At 45.5% G+C, this 21291-nt stretch overlaps 2 protein-coding genes across 8 annotated transcripts in view; one reads left to right on the top strand and one right to left on the bottom strand.

Annotated features, from left to right (window-relative positions):
- Nucleotides 1-363: 363 nt before the first annotated feature.
- On the top strand, nucleotides 364-13977 carry RBM4B (RNA binding motif protein 4B). Of its 6 annotated transcripts, none has more exons than XR_001882450.1 (5): nucleotides 364-984; nucleotides 1647-2070; nucleotides 9774-10450; nucleotides 12506-12727; nucleotides 13395-13977. XR_001882450.1 is itself a non-coding variant. In XM_017857215.1 (4 exons), exons 2-3 carry the CDS (start codon nucleotides 1659-1661, stop codon nucleotides 10439-10441), a joined length of 1080 nt encoding a protein of 359 aa, XP_017712704.1. In that variant the 5' UTR covers nucleotides 364-984; nucleotides 1647-1658; the 3' UTR covers nucleotides 10442-10450; nucleotides 13395-13977. The 6 variants fall into 6 exon arrangements, 4 of the variants coding, with proteins under 4 accessions (XP_017712704.1, XP_017712706.1, XP_017712705.1 ...); XR_001882449.1 differs by having other exon boundaries at nucleotides 13313-13977; XM_017857215.1 differs by lacking the exon at nucleotides 12506-12727.
- RBM4 (RNA binding motif protein 4) overlaps nucleotides 10682-21291 on the bottom strand; it is a 38865-nt gene continuing 28255 nt past the window's right edge. For both annotated transcript variants that reach the window (XR_001882447.1, XM_017857211.1), the window contains one exon: nucleotides 10682-13120. Coding sequence is in view for 1 of the 2 variants with exons in the window: in XM_017857211.1 (XP_017712700.1) it covers nucleotides 13047-13120 (74 nt within the window). In the remaining variant the exon portion in view is untranslated. The remainder of the gene's footprint in view (nucleotides 13121-21291) is intronic.

Raw genomic sequence — 21291 nt, 5'->3', positions numbered from 1 at the left:
AGGCGTGAGCCGCCGCGCCCGGCCAGCCTAAGCTTGTTTTTACCGCCAGGAGGTGCCCTTGGACCACAGCTGAATTCTGAATGCTAGACAGTTGGGAAACTCACAGTTGCCTAGACTTCCAGCTTGGTGTGAACGAGGAGACCCTGTCCCACCCCTAAACTAGGGACCTCGCTGGGCCTCTCCACCAAGTATTCCTCTCGTGTGCTCACCACAGACCAGGACTGTGATGGACACACAATGAGAGAGAACCAGACCACGGATACTCACGAGCAAACAAAACATGACTAAGCGTAGCCTGGGGAGCAATGCCTCTTAGGCCTGTCCTAGTTTTGCCAGGTTATCCTTCTGCCCCTTCGTTCTCAGTTTCCGTACCAATAAATAACACGTCTGTAATGAAACACTAAGATAATGTTTAAAGCGCTACAAAACAATGACTAGTTTTGCTTAAAATGTGGCGCGCCTGTATTTCTGAAATATTGCCCCAAGCTGCCACAGAGGCCGGCCAGCCCGCTACGAAAGCCCCTTTTTAGAGCCCTCGGGGAGATTCCCCTTTGTCATTAGCTCTCCAGCCTCCTCAGAGGGCCCAATAGCAGGACCCATTGTGATGGTGAATGACTCCCAGGGGGCTCCGCTTTTCTAGGCAGTGGTTGCGTCCAGAGCCCCTCTGACGCAGAAGTGGCGACCCTTTCCAGGGTGATGACTGGCTGGCTGGGGCTGGGGGTGGGCTGACCTCCGCGGCGCTGTGCCGCCACCAAGAGGCCCCGCCCCCGTGCTGCGCGGTCATTTGTATGCAGCCTCGCGATTGGTCACTCGGCTCCCGCGAGGGGAAGGGGAGAGAAGCAGCGCGTACTCGCGCGTGCGTGTGGTGGTGCGTGAGCTGGCGCGCGAGAAAGGGCCCGGTCGCGTCGAGGCTCGAGCGGCCGTCGCCATTTTGTAGGGTTCTGTCTGACGCGGGAGCCGCCGCCGCCGCCGCCGCCACCGGAGGTGCGAGGGGGTCTTGTGTGTGTGATGTGGGAAGCTCGGGGGCGGGGCGGGCCGGGCCTCCTGCAGAAGGCATGGCGGGGATTTGGGTTTCTCATTTTGCTGCGGGAGGTCCGGGAAGACAACGGGAGGAGGCGGGACCGGGTCTCCGGAAGGAGGCGGGGCAGGGGTCGGGTCGAGTCTTTGTTGGAGCGAAGAAGCTGGAGGGTGGGCCGCTGCGGGGCGGGTGGTTGGTCCCGGTTAGAGGGAAAGGGGACTTTTTTCCTTTTAGTGTATCTTGAAAGGTGCTAGTGCGTGGAGGAGAGGTACACAGATTTCCCTCCAAAACCTTGTTACCAGGCACACTGCGATAGATGCCCCTTGCCTTTGCTTGGGCTTTTCTTTTTCCTCATTTTAAGACATTAAACAGCTAATTCTGGTATTTCATTGCGCTCCATTTCACGGAGATGATAGACTGTGCTATGCATGCTGACCCTCGACCTCCTGTTTCCTGTCACATAGCTCGCACATCTCAAGAACTGCCCTTCTACTGAGGAAGAATAATGAATGTCTATGCGAGGGTCTATGAAGGTGCAAGAACTTTGGAGGATTAGACGAAAATGCTGCAGTGCACCGAAATTTCCCACCACACCCCTGACTTTTGAAATCTTGTTTTTTTCTCCCAGGCTCTTGTCAGGATGGTGAAGCTGTTCATCGGAAACCTGCCCCGGGAGGCCACAGAGCAGGAGATTCGCTCTCTTTTCGAACAGTATGGGAAGGTGCTGGAATGTGACATAATTAAGAACTATGGCTTTGTGCACATAGAAGACAAGACGGCAGCTGAGGATGCCATACGCAACCTGCACCATTACAAGCTTCATGGGGTGAACATCAACGTGGAAGCCAGCAAGAATAAGAGCAAAGCTTCAACCAAGTTACACGTGGGTAACATCAGCCCCACTTGTACCAACCAAGAGCTTCGAGCCAAGTTTGAGGAGTATGGTCCGGTCATCGAATGTGACATCGTGAAAGATTATGCCTTCGTACACATGGAGCGGGCAGAGGATGCAGTGGAGGCCATCAGGGGCCTTGACAACACAGAGTTTCAAGGTGAACTGCTCTGGGCCTGGGTAGTAGAGCCGAGTGGGGTCTAGCTCAAAACAGGCAAGAACACAAGACTATAGAACTGGCAGGGTGGTCTCTTCCATTCTGTTTTAGCTGGAAATAATAGATTATGTTTTCCGCTCTTAAGCATAGTTTACCTCTGGGGAAGCAAACACTTCCCCTTTTCAGGTTTGCTAAGATGTTGCTCACCGACTGCATAGAATCGCAAACTGTGGGTTACTTTACCCTGCGAGATTCTTGCATTCATTCGAGTGCTGTTGGAAGTGTAATCTGCTTGGGGAAACGAGTACCTCATGAGAGAAGGGAGGATAAAGGTCCGTGGCTTACCTGCATCTTTAGTTATGATCGGGAAGCCTTATATTTGAGGGTTTAAGTGCTTAAGATTTATATTCTTTACTGCTTTGGGTGATGGATACTGGTGGGAAAGAAGAAAAAAGACATCTAGAGGAAGCCCTATATTATAAATCTGGGTGGCAAGTCGATCTGCGGGAGTATCTTTTGGTTGCTCAGATTTGTGCAATCTATTCAAGCAGAGTCAAAAAACATGCCATGGAGTGTTCTGCTCCACCTACTATTATTTAATCCTAAGAAAAAGAAATTTCTAAATATATCAGACTAAATGAGAATGATGGTCCCGCTTCTGAAGAAATTCCAGTAAAAGCATCATACTATTTATACTGATAATAAAGGTACATATGTTGTCACTAATACCACAAGAGGTTGTCAGAAGACTCTAGAACTGTGCTAATATGGTAACTACATGTGGTTTAGTAAATTGAAATTAACTGAGATTAGATAAAATTTAAAATTCAATTTTTCAGGTGTATACCAGACACGTTTCACGCACTCAGTAGTCATGATGCTTGTGGCTACCATATTAATAGAGACACAGAACATTTCCATGATCATAGAACGTTCTTTTGGGTAGCACTGTTCTACAAGTGTTTTGGTAATAGTATCGTCTTGGACCTCATGTTCATAGCCACTTTTGCGGTTCCTAAGTCAACACCTTTTTTGCCCTGAGTGTCATTAAAGGGGTTGTTAAGAAGTACTTTTGGCTCCTCTGTTAAACCTGAAAAACAGAATGAGAAAATAAATAATGGGAGAAGAGGAAAAGTTGACCAGAGAAGGGTAAGAAAGTTTGCATAGTGGAGATCAGAGCACCATCAGGTATCTCTGGCTTCAGCCAGTGATGCCTTGGCCTTTAGCTGCTCTTTAAAGCATAGGGCAAAGGTTGCAGATACTTGCTACCATTAACTAGTGTGTGACCTTGGACAAGTGTTTTAACATCTCTCTGCTTCATTTTCCTCACTAGTATTGTCCCCACTTACAGAGTTAATGATCCCTACTGTACCTCCCTCACAGGATTGTAGTGGAGCTAGAATGAATAGATGTGAAAGTGTTTTGACAGTAAAAGTGCTATATGACAGGTGATTGCTGTTTGCAACCATGAGTGTTTCTCTTCTGGTTAGAAAATTATTGAAAGTGTGATAGTGAAGCTTTCCTTATTTGCTTTTCTTACATTTGTTTTTCTTATTTTGGAATGTTGTTGCATTTTCAGCTTTTAAAAGTATTCTTAATTATTTTCATTTGATGGGGGAGATCATCATGATGGACAGTGGAGACTGGGGAAGGAGGGTTTTCTCCTGACAGGTAATGAGCAAAATGTAAAAGAATGTAAAGTTGGGTACAAACTGCAGAGGAATTCTAGTAATGTAATACAGAATGCCCTTGCCTTTTAAATATATTTAATACAGGCAGGGCTCAGTGGCTTACACCTGTAATCCCACCACTTTGGGAGGTCAAGGCGGGTGGATCACCTGAGGTCAGGAGTTCGAGACCAGCCTGGCCAACATGGTGAAATCCCATCACTTACTAAAATACAGAAAACTATCCAGGCGTGGTAGTGTGTGCCTGTAATCCCAGCTACTCGGGAGGCTGAGACAGTAGAATCACTTGAACCTGGGAGGTAGAGGTTGCAGTGAACCAAGATTGTGCCACTGTACTCCAGTCTGGGCAACAGAGAGACTCCTTCTTAAAAAAGAAAAAGAAAAAATATACATATACATATATGTATTTAATACAACTGAATAAAAGGAAAAGGACAGGCCGGGCACCGTGGCTCACGCCTGTAATCCCAGCACTTTGGGAGGCCAAGGCAGGGGGATCACGAGGTCAAGAGATTGAGACCATCCTGGCCAACATGGTGAAACCCCATCTCTACTAAAATACAAAAATCAGCTGGGCATGGTGGTGCACGCCTGTAGTCCCAGCTACTTGGGAGGCTGAGCCAGCAGAATCGCTTGAACCTGGGAGGCAGAGGTTGCAGTGAGCTGAGATTGTGCCACTACACTCCAGCCTGGCGACAGAGCAAGACTCCATCTCAAAAAACAAAACAAAACAGAACAACAACAACAACAACAAAGGGACAAAAATACGTGTAAGAAAAATCAGTTACTTGGCCTCCCAAAGTGCTAAGATTACAGGCTAAACTATCTTAATGAAAGAAAAGCTACCTGAAGTTAGGGCCGGATGCAGTGGCTCACGCCTGTAATCCCAGCACTTTGGGAGGCCGAGGTGGGCGGATCACGAGGTCAGGAGATCGAGACCATCCTGGCTAACACAGTAAAACCCCATCTCTACTAAAAATACAAAAAAAAAAAAAATTAGCTGGGCATGGTGGCGGGTGCCTGTAGTCCCAGCTACTTGGGAGGCTGAGGCAGGAGAATGGCGTGAACCCGGGAGGTGGAGCTTGCAGTGTACCGAGATCGCGCCACTGCACTCCAGCCTGGGCGACAGAACAAGACACCGTCTCAAAAAAAAAAAAAAAAAAAAAAAAAAAAAAGCTACCTGAAGTTAATTTAAAAAAAAAAAAAGAAAAAGATCAGTTAACTTGGGAGAGTTGGCTTAGGATGAATATGTATTTTAATAAGGCAGGTATAATTACTTTAGGAAGTGAGTATCTGAATAATGCAGTGGATCTATAAGATTTTTTAAAACATCACTTCCTTAGAAAGTGCAGACACTAAAATGAATAGGAAAAGAAAAATCCTGTATTTGGTTTTCATGTTCTTAACTTGGCTCCTCTGGAGAGAGCACTCTCCTCCTAGTTATAGATAGCGACATTTTTATAACCAGCTCTGGTTTTTTTTCTCCCAGATGACAAGAGCAACCTTAGCATTGGATAGTAAGTTGTAGTTTTACAGAAAATGCAATCTGGATACCAGTTTGACACGTTTCAATTTAAGTTCTTTTCAGTTGTCTACCAATGAATGTGGTCTCTTAAAAGGGCCACTTGAGCCCGGGTGAGGTGGCTCACACCTGTAATCGCAGCATTCTGGGAGGCCGAGGCAGGGGGAATCACCTGAGGTCAGGAGTTGGAGACTAGCATGGTCAACATGGTGAAACCCTGTCTCTACTAAAAATACAAACATGCCTGTAATCCCAGCTACTCAGGAGGCTGAGGCAGGAGACTCACTTGAACCTAGAGGCGGAGGTTGCAGTGAGCCGAGACCGCGCCACCGCACTGTAGCCTGGGCAGCAGAGCGAGACTCAGTCTCAAAAACAAACGAACCAACAAAAAAGTTCTTTTGAACCTTTATTTCTAAATGTTAATGGCTGCCATTGAGGCTTTTTGCATTGTATGACTTCTAAAAGGAAGTAGCGGAATCTGAGTTTGCTTTACTCTTTCAAGATCTGTTTCCTTTCTACAGCCAGCAGTGAACTCAACTTACTTCCTTAGCACACATGGTTGGTATTGGAAGACCTAAAGAAGCTATTCCCAAATAACAATCAGTCAGCTTAATTGGGAAGAATATGTGAGAGTTCAGGTGTCTTGTTTTTTTTTCCCTATATGTAAACAAGCATTAAGTCAGAATGCTACTCTGTATTAGCTACATCCCCAATATTTTCTGGATCATGGCACTTGATAGGCGCTCAGAAATTAAGACCCCAGGTTTCCCACTTCTCAGCATTTTAATGCTCTTTTCTGTTACAGCTTTCAAAATAAAACACTATTATTGGGCTGGTTTTCTGGAAAATGTTGGCGACAAACTTCAGTAACTTTTGGAAGTCTCAGGAAATCTTTCAGCTTTTGGCCTGTCCAAGTGTAGTAGAGTAGAAGAATTAATCTTTCATTTTTCTTTGCCCTGGTTCCTTAAGGTATAATAATAGAGAAGCATAGTCTTTTTCAATTATTTTAAAAACTTTAGGGTATTTAAATTAAAAGGCTAGGCTGGATGCAGTGGCTTATGCCTGTAATCCCAGCCCTTTGGGAGGCCGAGGCAGGCGGATCACCTGAGCTCAGGAGTTTGAGACCAGCCTGGCCAACATGGTGAAACCTTGTCTCCATTAAAAATAGAAAAAACTAGCCAGGTGTGGTAGCATGCACCTGCAGTCCCAGCTACTCAGGAGACTGATGCAGGAGAATTGCTTGAGCCCAGGAGGCAGAAGTTGCAGTGAGCCGAGATTGCACCACTGCGCTCCAGCCTGGGCAATAGAGCAAGATACTTGTCTCAAAAAAAAAAATAATAATAATAATTAATAAAAATAAAAGGCTAATTATAACCATTGGAAAGACTGTGGTTGTTTTGGGTTTTTTTGTTTTTTTGTTTGTTTTTTGAGACATAGTCTTGCTGTGTCGCCCAGGCTGGAGTGCAGTGGCACAATCTCAGCTCACTGCAGCCTCCGCCTCCCAGGTTCAAGTGATTCTTGTGCCTCAGCCTCCTAAGTAGCTGGGACTGCAGGCATGTGCCACCACGCCCAGCTAATGTTTTATATTTTTTTAGTAGAGATGGGATTTCACCATGTTGGCCAGGCTGGTCTCGAACTTCTGGCCTCAGGTGATTGGCCCACCTCGGCCTCCCAAAGTGCTGGGATTACAGGTATGAACTACCACACCCAGCTTGGAGAAACTGTTTGAAATTTTGTTTTTAAACCTCTCACCCCTATTACAGATTTTTTTAGTTCCAGGTTAAAAAATTGGGCCGGGCGCAGTGGCTCACGCCTGTAATCCCAGCACTTTGGGAGGCCGAGGCGAGTGGATCACGAAGTTGAGTTCAAGACCAGCCTGGCCAACATGGTGAAACCCCATCTCTGCTAAAAATACAAAAATTGCTTAAGAACCACACCAGTGGTGATTGGCGCCTGTGATCCCAGCTACTCGGGAGGCTGAGGCAGGGAATTGCTTGAACCTGGGAGGTGGAGGTTGCAGTGAGCTGAGATAGCGCCACTGCACTCCAGCCTGGGCGACACAGCAAGACTATGTCTCAAAAAACAAACAAAAAATTGATACCTGCATCCTTTTCACCACTACACAGAGGTAGATTTTGCCACAGATAGAAACTTGAGTTCCCACCCTCTAAATAAATGCAGGAATGAAAATTGGATTTAGTTAAAAAACATCAAGGTAAAATTGCTGGATTTTGTTTCTCCAAAAAATGGACCCAGAATCTATAAAAGTGCAAATTTAATTGAATTTTTTTGTTAAAAATGTTACTTTTAGGTCTCTGGATAGGCTCCTTTTTAGACTGTCATGGTCACTGTAACTTCGCAATTGGAGCATAGTTTGTGTCTGTCACATAGCTTAATGTCATCATGTATATTTGAAAGCCAAGTCATTTATAATCTTTTAGTCTAAATTATAGGGAACTCTGCATTTGAGATATAAATGGTGACAGAAATCTGTGTTTCTGTTCAAATCATAGTTAGCGTTGTGGCCCCTAACTTTGAACAATTAGGAGTATCTAAATCTCTGAAAACAATGGGATGGCAAAATGCTTTTAGATATTTAGTGCCATTTTGGGTGTCTGCTGACTATTGGTGATAGTGGATGCTGCCTGTCTGCTAGCAGTTGGAGGTATAAAGCCTGAGCACTTTTGTTTCTGCTAAGAAACTGGAGTGATAGGACTCTTTGACATTGGGCAAAATGAATTTGACTAAAGTTATATTACTGCACTAACCCACTCCCCTCTCAGGGTCAGTGCATGGCACTGTTCTGGCTGCCGTCCTGAATCGAGCTATTTCCAACAGGATGGTGGAGCACAAGGCTTCCTCTCACATAGCTGCATCCAGAACAAGGTCTGTTAAAGAGAGAGCAACTTGCTGATTGCAGAGGGGGAATTTGTTCTGAGCAGTCCTTAAGAGTAATGAGAAGCCCCTGTTCTCTGTATCTGTGCTGACTGCGTTTTCTTTTTTTTTTTTTTTTTTTGAGATGGAGTCTCACACTGTTGCCCAGGCTGGAATGCAGTGGCACGATCTCTGCTCACTGCAACTTGCACCTCCCGGGTTCAAGCGATTCTCCTGCCTCAGCCTCCCTTGCATTTTCTTTTGGCTACAATTTGGAAAGCACTGACTTGATCTCCAGGAGAGTCTTGTGCAACCTGGGACTAAATACTGCCAGGAATACTCTTTCTTTAACTGCTTTTAAAGACTTCAGATGCTTTCATCAGTAAGGGTCCCTGGGTTTGGTGGTTCACAATCCCTGAGCAAAGACTGTTTCTTCTCTTAGCTGTTCCTCACTGCTGGTCATTTCCTGGAAGCCGAAATGGATGTGGCCCATTTGTATGTGTTCTTAAGGTCTCTAGGCAAATGCTGCATTTTTCTAACTAGCAGTTAATCCCTATAAAGAATTGTAAGTTACATGGCAGGATGAAATGCCAGTCATTTCATTACATGTCAACACACTGTCCCTAAGAAACCAGTACTGTTTTAAGATCTAATTCTTGTTGTTGAGAGACCTTGGTCAGGTAGCTTTCCATAGTAGCCTTGTGGGGGTGGGGCTGAGTTGACATCTGGAAGGTCTTATAACTCCCAGAGATACTAGAGATGAAGCAGATGACAAGCCAGGTATGGTTCGTGTGCCCATGATTGGGAGCCTTCTGGTGACATCTGCAAAAATAGCTGGAGGAAACAAGATGGACAGGTGACTGATGTGGGTTTTAAGCAGTAGTAAATGCTCAGGCCTTATGAGATCCTCAGTCAGTCAGTGAGAGATGGGCAAGATGCCTTCCAAATCTGACTTAACTGAGGTTTTGTTGGTTGATTTTGAAAGTATTGGTAGAATTTGAATCATTACAAGTAATAATAGTCTTAGCAGTGAGAAGTTGAAACTTTTCCAATTGTTGTGTTTAAGGGGAAAAAGGAAAGTTGTGGAGACAGAAGCAGGAGGGAGTCTGGTCTACTCCTGGCCTAAGTAGAAAGTATTGACTAGTCTCTGAAAAATCAAATTTTCTAGCTCTCATCTGTATTAAAACTTCAACTGCTGGCCAGGCGCGGTGGCTCATGCCTGTAATCCCAACACTTTGGGAGGCCGAGGCGGGCGGATCACCTGAGGTCGGGAGTTTGAGACCAGCCTGAACAACATGGAGAAACCCTGTCTCTACTAAAAATACAAAATTAGCCAGGCATGGCAGTGCATGTCTCTAATCCCAGCTACTCGGGAGGCTGAGGCAGAAGAATTGCTTGAATCTGGGAGGTGGAGGTTGCACCATTGCACTCCAGCCTGGACAACAAGAGCGAAACTCCGTCTCAAAAAAAAAAAGAAAAAATTTCAACTACTTTTTAAAGGAGATTGCTGAAATAGGGTTACAGGTGTGTGTGTGTGTCTTATGACAACTAATTTACTTTCATTTAGGGGAGGAAAAAGAATGTCAGTGAGTTAAAATAAATCTTACATCTGTTTCCTCAAGGCAAAAGAATGCATGTGCAGTTGTCCACAAGCCGGCTTCGGACTGCCCCTGGGATGGGAGACCAGAGTGGCTGCTATCGGTGTGGGAAAGAAGGGCACTGGTCCAAAGAGTGCCCAGTAGATCGTACGGGTCGTGTGGCAGACTTTACTGAGCAGTATAATGAACAATATGGAGCAGTTCGCACACCTTACACCATGGGCTATGGGGAATCCATGTATTACAACGATGCATATGGAGCACTCGACTACTATAAGCGATACCGGGTCCGCTCTTATGAGGCAGTAGCAGCAGCGGCAGCGGCTTCTGCATACAACTACGCAGAGCAGACCATGTCCCATCTGCCTCAAGTCCAAAGCACAACTGTGACCAGCCACCTCAACTCTACTTCTGTTGATCCCTACGACAGACACCTATTGCCAAACTCTGGCGCTGCTGCCACTTCAGCTGCTATGGCTGCTGCTGCGGCCACCACTTCCTCCTACTATGGAAGGGACAGGAGCCCCCTGCGTCGTGCTGCAGCCATGCTCCCCACGGTTGGAGAGGGCTACGGTTATGGGCCAGAGAGTGAGTTATCTCAGGCTTCAGCAGCTACACGGAATTCTCTGTATGACATGGCCCGGTATGAACGGGAGCAGTATGTGGACCGAGCCCGGTACTCAGCCTTTTAAAAACTGGAGGTGAGAGATGGGTGGGAATGGTTAAAAGATTCCATTTAGTTCCCTTGAAAGAGACCCATGCTTCATAAAGGAGGCTAGAGCCACCTGTTTGCTCTCTGGACAGTATCCAAAAGGTACAAATTACATGTTAGTCTTCAATATCTCTCTAGCTTAGGCCACAAGTTCCATTTGGCCTGTCAAGGTGTTAGTGTATGACTCCAACCAACTTGTTCCTTCTGAGAGAACAACAAATTCAATTTGATAGAACATTCTTTAATCAGTTGTAAGTATATTTGGGTTACAGAAAAACATTTGAGAGATCTAACATTTGTTACATGCTCTCTATATATCATCTATACGATAAGACAAATATTTTATGGGCCTGATTCCGAAACCCGTGCTCGCTCTACTACAGAAGTACTGCCATGGTAAAGCTGAAGGGCATAGGTTCAGGGCTTAGTAATTAATATCACAGTGAGAATTTTAACTATTTAGGCTTACAGTTTGCTAATAAAGTTGCTACTTGAGGGCAGAGGCAGTGGCTCACGCCTGTAATCCTGACACTGGGAGGCTGAGGCGGGAGGATCACTTGAGCCCAGGAGTTCAAGACCAGCCTAGGCAACATAGCAAGACCCTGTCTCTACAAAGAAAATTAAATTAGCAGGGTGTAATGGGGAGCACCTGTGATCCCAGCTACTCAGAATGCTGAGGTTGGAAGGATCACTTAAGCCCAGGAGTTAAAAGAGGCCACAGTGAGCTATGATCACACCACTGTATTCCAGCCTGGGCAACAGAGTGAGACCCTTCTCTCCTTTTTAAAAAAAAAAACAAAAGCAAAAAAACAAACTACTTCTTGGGTCATTACCCTTTGTCAAAGGAAACTCTTCGAATATCATACCAAATGCCAGAGGAAGTCCTATAAATTTCAAATGTTTGCTTCTAAGACATTTACTTGAAAGTTGAATGTTTTGATCTTCTGCCCCATGGAGTCCTTATTAGTAATCTAGACTAGTATCTTGTTCTATATGGGCACTTAAGCCCTATTTCTTCATAGCCTGTTATGCTGTCATTTAAAGCTGGATGCTTCCCATTTCTTCCAGCAATTTTTGTTTTGTGTTTTTTGTTGTTGAAGAGAGGAACATTTCAGGAGTTAGATAAGTTAGATAAACTGGTAATTTTCAGATGTGTAGAAAATTGCATAGGTAGTGAAAGCCAATGCCATACGCTCTGAAATTTTACTATTTCCTACATCAGGAAATGTGCACCAAAAGTGCTAAAATGCCAGGAATAATTTTGAGTATCTATAGATAGATAAATCTTTTTATCTGAGTGGAAATGGCATTATGACAACTTTACATTCTCATGGTTTTTCTTGTACCTTGAAAATGAGCATCACTTGAATTGGAGCCCCAGAAGCAAGGTTAAAGTGAGTTACTACTGAGTTTCTGGTGTTCCTAACTTATCCCTTTGGTATTTATGTAGAAGATAACAAAGCAGCTGTGTACAGTGGCTCCCACCTGTAGTCCCAACTATTCAGGAGGCTGAGGCTGGAGGATCCCTTGAGCCCAGGAGTGAGGGACTGCAGTTAGCCACTGCATTCCAGCCTGGGCAACAGAGTGGCTCCTCTCTCTCTTAAAAAATAAAATAAAAAAAAAAAAAAAAAGCAAAGCCATAGGAATTTGCTTTTTTATGTGAATTGAGAAGCAAATGTTACGAACCTGTAATAAGTTGTACCCCTATATGCATGTAAACAAGTCTTGAGATCTCTTGAGACCACCGTGCAGCCAGTCTGTGTTTATGTGTGAAGCAAATGATCTTAAAATTTGTAGTTTGCCATTAATTTTTACTTTTAATGAAGCTGGATCTAGCATGAGATGGGATATGCTTCTGAAGTAAGCTGGTATAAATCTATCAGATAACCTGTTTCTCTTATGTTTCAAAGTTAAATATTAAATTCATATATTGTAGTCTTCAAAAGGTATTGCTAGGACATTTTAAAATGAATTTTGACTGCAAGCAGTGGTTGTTCAACTAACCTCTTTTTAGTGATGACTTTTAAAGAAACTTACCTTCCAGGTGTGAACCTCAAATGGACTGAATAACCCTGAGTTGGTTGCAGTCCCAGGAGCCTGATGTTAATGAGGCTGCCAGGATGAAATACTCCAGAACTGTTGGGGATCCAAATTCGGGTCTCACCCTAGCAGAACTGATCCAAGAACGTCACAACTTTTGAAGTCGATTGGCACAGATCAAGACCAAGATTTGGCCCTTTGTCTGTAATAAGTAGAGGAACTTGGTGTGAGTTAACTTTTTTTTTCCCCCAGCCATTGGTGTCTGGAGTTCCCATCATCAATAGAAGGATTAGAGAATTTTAGGAGTGATTTCTTCTTTTGATTTGTTCAATTAGGGGAACTACTGGAACTGTGGCTCTAACTCTGTGACAGTGTGACGTGTAGGTGTGTTGGAATTGGGTGAATGACTGGCTGCTCCTTGATATCCTACCCCTTGTGACCATTTCTGAAAGCTTGTTTACTGTGAAAGATTAAAACACATTTAGAATAGTGCAGTTCGCCATATATGACATCTCAGCATCTTCTGCTTTTCCTGGACCCCAAAATTAAATTGCAGTTCTTGAAAATGTATGCCCTTTGTTGCAGCAACAGTAGCCTTCTGTCACAGGGGTTATCTTGCCTAAAAGATGGATAAGAAAGATGTATTTATCACCAACACATTCTTCAGCTAGATTGCATCTTTTCCTATATAGCCATAAGTAGATTCCTATATATAGCTATTGATAGACTCCTAGGTAATTACATAGGATATGAGTTAGATCCAGTCTGACTTGGTTTTGTTTTGTTCTTTTTTTTCCCCCGTGGAATACAGGATGGGACCCAGGGCGCTTGTACTCGGAGCCAGGCTGCTCTCCAGGCATTGTGTAAGCCTCTTGTGTTGTGCTCTCTTTCAGGTAGGATAATTGCGGACTGAACCCTCGGGCTGCGGTCATATATGAGAACTTGCTCCGCGCGGTCCCCTTTGCCGGGATGTTTCCATTGCTTCATGTTTCAGTAAACAAAAGGAGTTTGTGACCAACTATGTTTTCTTTCTTAATTCTTCTAAGTTGACTTTTCTTTCCTCCTGAAACTAGACTCTGTAGCCTTTCACTCTGTTCCTTACATTCTCAGCCTCTGAGCAGCCCTGGGTAAGGATTACGCTGGCATCCCCTTTTTCCTGTGCAGTGGAGCCCCTCTTATCTTGCTTTCCCTAGGAGTTGAATCCTTCTCCCTGCCTACCTGCAGCATCTCCTTTCCCTTTAAAATGACCATGTAGTGGCAAGCAGCCTTTTACTCTTCTGTTAGCTCTGGACTCTAACATTGAAGTTACTCTTCTGAAATTGCTAGGACCATTGGGGGTTTTGTTGTTTTGGTTTGGTTTTTTATGTCCGACCTGTGATCGTGGTACAGCATTAGCTGAAATTTACCCTTGTTTTATTCCATGCCTCCCTTTTTTTTTTTAATTTTTTTGACAAATAAACGTTCCTAACACTTAAATATCTTTTTATGTTTGTGATTGTTACTTACCACCACAGTCTTTTTATTCTCTCCTAGTTCTTAAGCTACAAAGTTCAAACTAATAGATGTCAGAAATTTACATATAGAAGGAAGGATTTAAGCCCATGCGTGGTGGCTCACACCTGTAATCTTAGCACTTGGGAGGTTGAGGTGGGCGGATCACTTAAGCCCACTGAAGTTCAAGACCAGCCTAAGCAACATGTCGAAACCCTATCTCTACCAAAAATAAAAATTAGTTGGCCGGCTGGGCATGGTGGCTCACGCTGTAATCCTAGTACTTTGGGAGGCCGAGGTGAGTGGATCACCTGAGATCAGGGAGACCAATATGGTGAAACCCCATCTTTACTAAAATATAAAAATTAGTTGGGCATGGTGGCAGGCGCCTGTAATCCCAGCTACTCAGGAGGCTGAGGCAGGAGAATCACTTGAACCCAGGAGGTGGAGGTTGCAGTGAGCCAAGATTGCGCCATTGCACTCCAGCCTGGGCAATGAGCGAAACTCTATCTCAAAAGAAACAAAAACACAAAATTAGTTGGCCAGGTGCAATGGCTCACACCTGTAATGTCAGCATTTTGGGAGACCAAGGCAGGCAGGTCACTTGAGGAGTTTGAGACCAGCCTGGCCAACATGACGAAACCCCATCCCTACTAAAAATACAAAAATTAGCCAGGCATGGTGGCGAGTGCCTGTAGTCCCAGCTACCTGGGAGGCTGAGGCAGGAGAATCGCTTGAACCCAGGAGGCACAGGTCAACGGGGAGCCGAGATTGCACCACTGTACTCCGTCTCAAAAAAAAAAAAAAAAAAATTAGCTGGGCATGGTGGTGCACGCCTGTAATAGCAGCTACTCAAGAGGCTGAGGTGGGAGATTCTTTTGAGCCCAGGAAGTCGAGGCTGCAGTAAGCTGTGATCGTGCCACTGCACTCCATTCTGGGCAATGGGAGACTCTGTCTCCAAAATGACAAAAAAAAGGATTTAGTGAGGTGAGTGCTGTGGCTTCAGTAATAGGTGATGGGAAGTTAGCCAGATTCTTGAGACATTGCTAAATTTGCTACAGCTGGTGGTGAGGCTACTTTTCTCTAACCAGAGCTGCTCCTAAACCAGTTTAAAGGCTAACAGATCCAGATTAGTAGTGCAAGGAATAAGCCCTGCATCAGAAAAAGGCTGAGCCAGATTCTCTCCAAGGACCTATCACGTTAACTCAATTTCACTTCATATTTTTCTGGCTCATATTTAAAAAAAAAATTGCTTAGTTACCACCCCTCCCCAGTGTTTCTCCTTTTTTAATTTTTAAAAAATAATTAAATTCACTTATGAGCTATTAAAAGAGGTCTCTCTTCCCAAGGTGCTAATATTCTGCTAGGATTAGGCTTTGGCTAAAATAAAGTCATATGAGTACTTTGAGCAGAAAAGCAAATCACATATTAATGATTAGCAGTGACATTTTGCAGTCACGTATGTCTTCTAGATCACGGACATCTTACTTATCTTTGTTTAGATCCCCATAGAACACATTTAAGGATGGACTCAACCCTACTTAAGCTTTATTGTACTTTATATGGAAATGTTGATCTGTAAATTTTGACTACATGTGAAATTTTACCTACAATAATATAGCATTTGCTTCACGTATTTCATACTTAATCCTGACAGGTAAAGCAAAAATTTTCCCTCATTTCTTAGGGGAACAGACTGACAAATCTACAGAAGTTAACCTATCCATGCACACATTCCAACCAGTGGTGAAGTACATAAGGCTCATGTTAGCTTCAGTATTCCCCAGGGAAGCAAGACTCTGTTTTACAAAAGAGAAAATAAGGCAAAGATGCTGGGATTTTCTTGTGATCTGCAAGGCACTATGCAGAGCAAAGAAAAAAAAATTTGCAGATTTTGCTGGCCTCAGCAAAATCTCTGATAGTTCTCCATGCTAGGTTTCAACCAATTCAACATAGGAAGTTTAACATATGCCAGGTGCATGGCTCACGCCTGTAATCCTAGCACTTTGGGAGGCTGAGGCGGGTGGATTTCCTGAGCTCAAGAATTGAGACCAAGCTGGGCAACATGGCGAAACCCCATCTCTACTAAAAATACAAAAAATTTAGCCGGGCATGGTGGTGTGTACCTGTAATCCCAGCTACTGGGGAGGCTGAGGCACAAGAATCGCTTGAACCCAGGAGGCAGAGGTTACGGTGAGCTGATACTGCGCCACTGCACTCCAGCCTGGGTGACAGAGTGAGACTCTGTCTCAAAAAAAATAAGTAAATAATAAACATATCTTGATTTCTATCTCATTGGCAGAACAAGAAAAAAAATTTTCTGGCCGGGCGCAGTGGCTCACGCCTCTAATCTTTGGGAGGCCAAGGCGGGCAGATCACGAGGTCAGGAGATTGAGACCATGCTAGCTAACACGGTGAAATCCCATCTCTACTAAAAATGCAAAAAATTATCCGGGTGTGATGGCGGGCGCCTGTAGTCCCAGTTACTCGGGAGGCTGAGGCAGGAGAATGGTGTGAACCTGGGAGGCGGAGCTTGTAGTGAGCGCCATTGCACTCCAGGCCAGGCAACAGAGCAAGACAACGTCTCAAAAAAAAAAAAACTTTTTTTATGCAGAAGAGTTCTATATCATCACTGCCCAATAACACTTCTGGCAGTGATGGAAGTGTTCCATATCTGTGCTATCCCAATTTGTGGCTACTGTGGTAAAATGAGTTACCATATGGTTAGGTAGTAAAATAAGCTACTCAGGTGGAGAAAAAGCCCTGCAGTATTGTGTAATTTTTATTTTAGAAAACCTTTCACCCCAAAAGAGGACTGTTGAGTAAGACAAATGTATTTTTTTTTTTTTTTTTGAGATGGAGTCTGGCTCTGTTGCCTGGGCTGGAGTGCAGTGGCCGGATCTCAGCTCACTGCAAGCTCCACCTCCCGGGTTTACGCCATTCTCCTGCCTCAGCCTCCGGAGTAGCTGGGACTACAGGCGCCCGCCACCTCGCCCGGCTAGTTTTTTGTATTTTAGTAGAGACGGGGTTTCACCATGTTAGCCAGGATGGTCTCGATCTCCTGACCTTGTGATCCGCCCGTCTCGGCCTCCCAAAGTGCTGGGATTACAGGCTTGAGCCACCGCGCCCGGCCATTTCTTTCTTTAAGATGGAGTCTTGCTCTGTCGCCCAGGCTCGAGTACACTGGTATGATCTCGGCTCACTGCAACCTCTGCCTCCCAGGTTCAAGCAATTCGCCTGTCTCAACCTTCCCAGTAGCTGGGATTACAGTCGCACGACACCACGCCTGGTGAATTTTTGTATTTTTAGTAGAGATGGAGTTTCACCACATTGGTCAGGCTGGTCTTGAACACCTGACCTCAGGTGGTCCACCTGCCTTGGTCTCCCAAAATGCTGGGATTACAGGCGTGAGCCACTGCACCCAGCCAATGTTTTTATTTCTAAACCTTACTTCTCATATGAGAAACTGCATATTGTGAATACAAAATTCCTTTAGTTCACCAAGACCAAGTTTCTCACTATAGACCATTTCAGAGTCCCATGAGGCCTCTCAACACTAAAAGCTCCTGAATTCATTTATCAGCTGTTTGAATTCCTACTATGAGCTAGGATGTGGGAACATGGTAATGAATGAGGCATATGTGGTTTCTGTAGCCTCAGATCTACCCTCTTCCTCAGATTTCCAGATACATAGTGAAGCTGGCATGGCACAGAAAGACACTATACCCTCAGGGTACTCAATGCACTGTTAGGAACTTGTCCTAAGGGCAGAAAAAGGTCGGCTGCCTGAAAGATCCTGCCTGGACCAGGAAAGGGAAGCAACTTGCCCCAGATTGATTTCATAGCTTGTCGGGATTTTGCTTACAAACCTGGTCCTCAGGAAGTCACCTGGCCTAGGAGATTCGGGAAAAGGAAGGAGGGGAGAAGTAAATATTCCTGGGAAGAGCTGTCAGTTTGTTGGAAGATCAATCTCATCTTTCTTCAGACCAGAGCTAGGCTCTACTGCTGAGGAGAAATGAAATGCAAGAAATGATAGAATCAGCTCCAGGACTTGTGGGGAAGAGTGAAAATCTGACAAGATGAATTCAATCTGAAGTGCCTTAGGTTTGCAGGGCCTTTGAGAATCCAGGCCAAATTCAAACTGCGTGTCTGTCACCTCTGCAAATCCACGAGAACCCAATGAGGTAGCATCCTGGCTCTCCCAGCAATTAAGCAACTGAGGTTTAGAAAATTTAGGCTGGGCGCAGTGGTCTACCTATAATCCCAGCACTTTGGGAGGCTGAGGCAGATGAATCACCCGAGATCAGGAGTTCAAGACCAGCCTGACCAACATGGTGAAACCCTGTCTGTACTAAAAATACAAAAAAATTAGCTGGGTGTGGTGGCGCGTGTCTGTAATCCCAGCTACTCGGGAGGCTGAGGCAGAATCGCCTGAACCTGGGAGGTGGAGGTTGCAGTGAGCCAAGATCACACCACTGCACTCCAGCCTGGGTGACAGAGCAAGACTGTCTCAAACAAAAAAAGAAAAGTTTAAAGGATTTGCCCAACATCCCCACAGTGGTAAAGACAAAGAGACCCCTGTGCTTGTTCACCACAGCAGAAAGTTGCATTAAGAAGCTCCTGAGGCCGGGCGCGGGGGCTCAAGCCTGTAATCCCAGCACTTTGGGAGGCTGAGACGGGCGAATCACGAGGTCAGGAGATCGAGACCATCCTGGCTAATACGGTGAAACCCCGTCTCTACTAAATACAAAAAACTAGCCGGGCGAGGTGGCAGGCGCCTGTAGTCCCAGCTACTCCGGAGGCTGAGGCAGGAGAATGGCGTAAACCCGGGGGGCGGAGCTTGCAGTGAGCTGAGATCTGGCCACTGCACTCCAGCCTGGGCGACAGAGCCAGACTCCGTCTCAAAAAAAAAAAAAAAAAAAAAAAAAAAAAAAAAAAAAAACAAATAGAGAGAAAGCAGTTGGTTAAGATACCAAGAGTCCTAAGGATAGTCCTGGTCCACATGGAAGGGGATGGGGAGGGAGGCTTGCAAGCTCTTCAAATGGAGGGAACTAGGTGGCCCTGGCCCACATTTGGCTCTGGTATCTCAGAAGCCTGACAGTGGCTCTGAGAATTAGGAAAAGTGAGTGGCTAGGGAAAGGGTCCTTCTAGCACCGTGGGTACTGGGTACCACTCTATCTCCCCACTTTGGGACATGGCCAGTACCTTTCGGTGGTCATGTTTGTGACTTGTACCTCACCTCTGTACAGACAAGATCTACTGGAGATCAGTTTATCGGGGTGTGTGACCAGCACTCTGAAGCACACGTCCTCACATAAAATGGCACTGCCCTAAACAGGGCTGGGGCAGTGTAGGGGAAGTCACGGGGAGCTGACAACCCCCTACCCCCTTGAACAACCTGGGAGAGCCCCAGGCACTGCAGGGCAGCCAGAACGCAGGCCAGATTGGGAGCTACCTGTGGTGGAGGCCGTAAGCCCTGGGCCCATTTGCTGAACTATCGGCTAAAAGTATAATGCAGGCTCTGGAGGGGAGTGCTGGAACTCAAGTCCGAGCCTGTTTTGTAACCTTGGGCATGTTACTTAATCTCTGAGCCCATTTTTTCATTTGTCAGTCGGGAATTTATACCTTCCTCCCAGAGTTGTTTGGAGGGGTTAATGTAAAACATTCCAGAAATGTTGGCTATTACTATTACAAATGAACTATGCCAGGCTCTGGAAGACTAACATTAACAAGCTAGACAGTGTGTGATCTCTCATGGAGCTCACAAACTGAGGCGGTAGACCCTCAAATACACAAATAGATCTGTGCTGCCAAACTATAAAGAGGGCTGTTCCTGCAGGGGGACAGAGGGGATATAAGGCCCATGTGGGGGCTGAAGTGGTAACTGAGGGAGAGCTGTTAGTGCTCCCTCTCCCGCCCTGACTCTTGCCAGCAGTGGATGCTCAAGAGAAGCTGCTCGCAGCTCTGCCTTTAGTGCTTACCAAACTTTAAACCTAAAGGGCCCTCCTAGGTTATCAAGCACTTCTACCACATCTGTTTTTTTTTCTTTTTTTTTTTTTTTTTTGAGACGGAGTCTCGCTCTGCCGCCCAGCCTAGAGTGCAATGGCGCGATCTCAGCTCACTGCAAGCTCCGCCTTCTGGGTTCATGCCATTCTCCTGCCTCAGCCTCCTGAGTAGCTGGGACTACTGGCGCCCGCCACCACGCGCAGATAATTTTTTTTTGTATTTTTAGTAGAGACGGGGTTTCACCATGTTAGCCAGGATAGTCTCGATCTCCTGACCACGTGATCCACCCACCTCGGCCTCCCAAAGTGCTAGGATTACAGGCGTGAGCCACCGCGCCCAGCCCATATCTGCTTTTCTTGACTGCTAACCTCTTATGGGCTGGGGATGACTCCAGCCCTAACAGTGGCCATTTATGGGTCCTCTGCTCCTGCTCCAGTGTCTGGCCCTGTACTTGCACTTAGTTCCTTGAATGACTGGTGGCTGCTAAAACAATAAATGGTTGGATAGTGGGTGGGCAGGGTAGTACATACATTAAGGGGAGCACATCATTCACATGGTAGCCTACATACACACATTTATTAACAAATGCCCATTATATGTGTTTCAGACATTTCCAAGGACTGGAAATATTGAAGGAAGGTAATTTCCTGTTTCCCTTACAGTTTTGTGAAGAAATTATTCAATAAATGAATAAGCAAAGAAATTGGGCCAGGTGCAGTGGCTCATGCCTATAATCCCAGCATTTTGGGAGGACGAGGCAGGCGGAATTCCTGAAGTCAGGAGTTCGAGACCAGCCTGACCAACATGGTGAAACCCTGTCTCTACTAAAAATACAAAAATGAGCCGGGCGTGGTGGCACGCACCTGTAATCCCAGCTACTCAGGAGGCCGAGGCAGAGAATCGCTTGAATCCAGGAGGTGGAGGTTGCAGTGAGCCGAGATTGTACCACTGTACTTCAGCCTGGGCGACAGAGCGAGACTCCGTCTAAAACAAAAAAGAAATTAGTGGCCTGGTGCGGTGGCTCACGCCTGTAATCCCAGCACTTTGGGAGGTCAAGGCGGGAAGATCACCTGAGTTTAGGAGTTCGAGACCAGCCTGGACAACGTGGCAAAACCCTGTCTCTACTAAAAATACAAAAAAATTAGGAGCCTGTAATTCTACCTATTCGGTAGGCTGAAGTAGGAGAATCACTTGAACCCAGGAGGCGGAGGTTGTAGTGAGCCGAGATCCTGCCACTGCACTCCAGCCTGGCTGACAGCAAGACTCTGTCTCAAAAAAAAAAAAAAGACTCCC

The sequence above is a fragment of the Rhinopithecus bieti genome, unplaced genomic scaffold (assembly GCF_001698545.2).
Source record: "Rhinopithecus bieti isolate Rb0 unplaced genomic scaffold, ASM169854v2 scaffold_44159, whole genome shotgun sequence".
NCBI lineage: Eukaryota > Metazoa > Chordata > Mammalia > Primates > Cercopithecidae > Rhinopithecus > Rhinopithecus bieti.
The sequence above is the reverse complement of the archived record's forward strand: the minus strand, read 5'-3'. Positions and strand labels throughout refer to the sequence as shown.

What these genes read in the sequence shown, in the direction of transcription:
- RBM4B (XM_017857215.1), top strand. Translation starts at nt 1,659, where the DNA reads ATGGTGAAGCTGTTCATCGGAAACCTGCCCCGGGAGGCCACAGAGCAG. An exon ending in TGACAACACAGAGTTTCAAG is followed by an intron (nt 2,071 to 9,773) that starts GTGAACTGCTCT and finishes TGTTTCCTCAAG; the next exon opens with GCAAAAGAATGCATGTGCAG.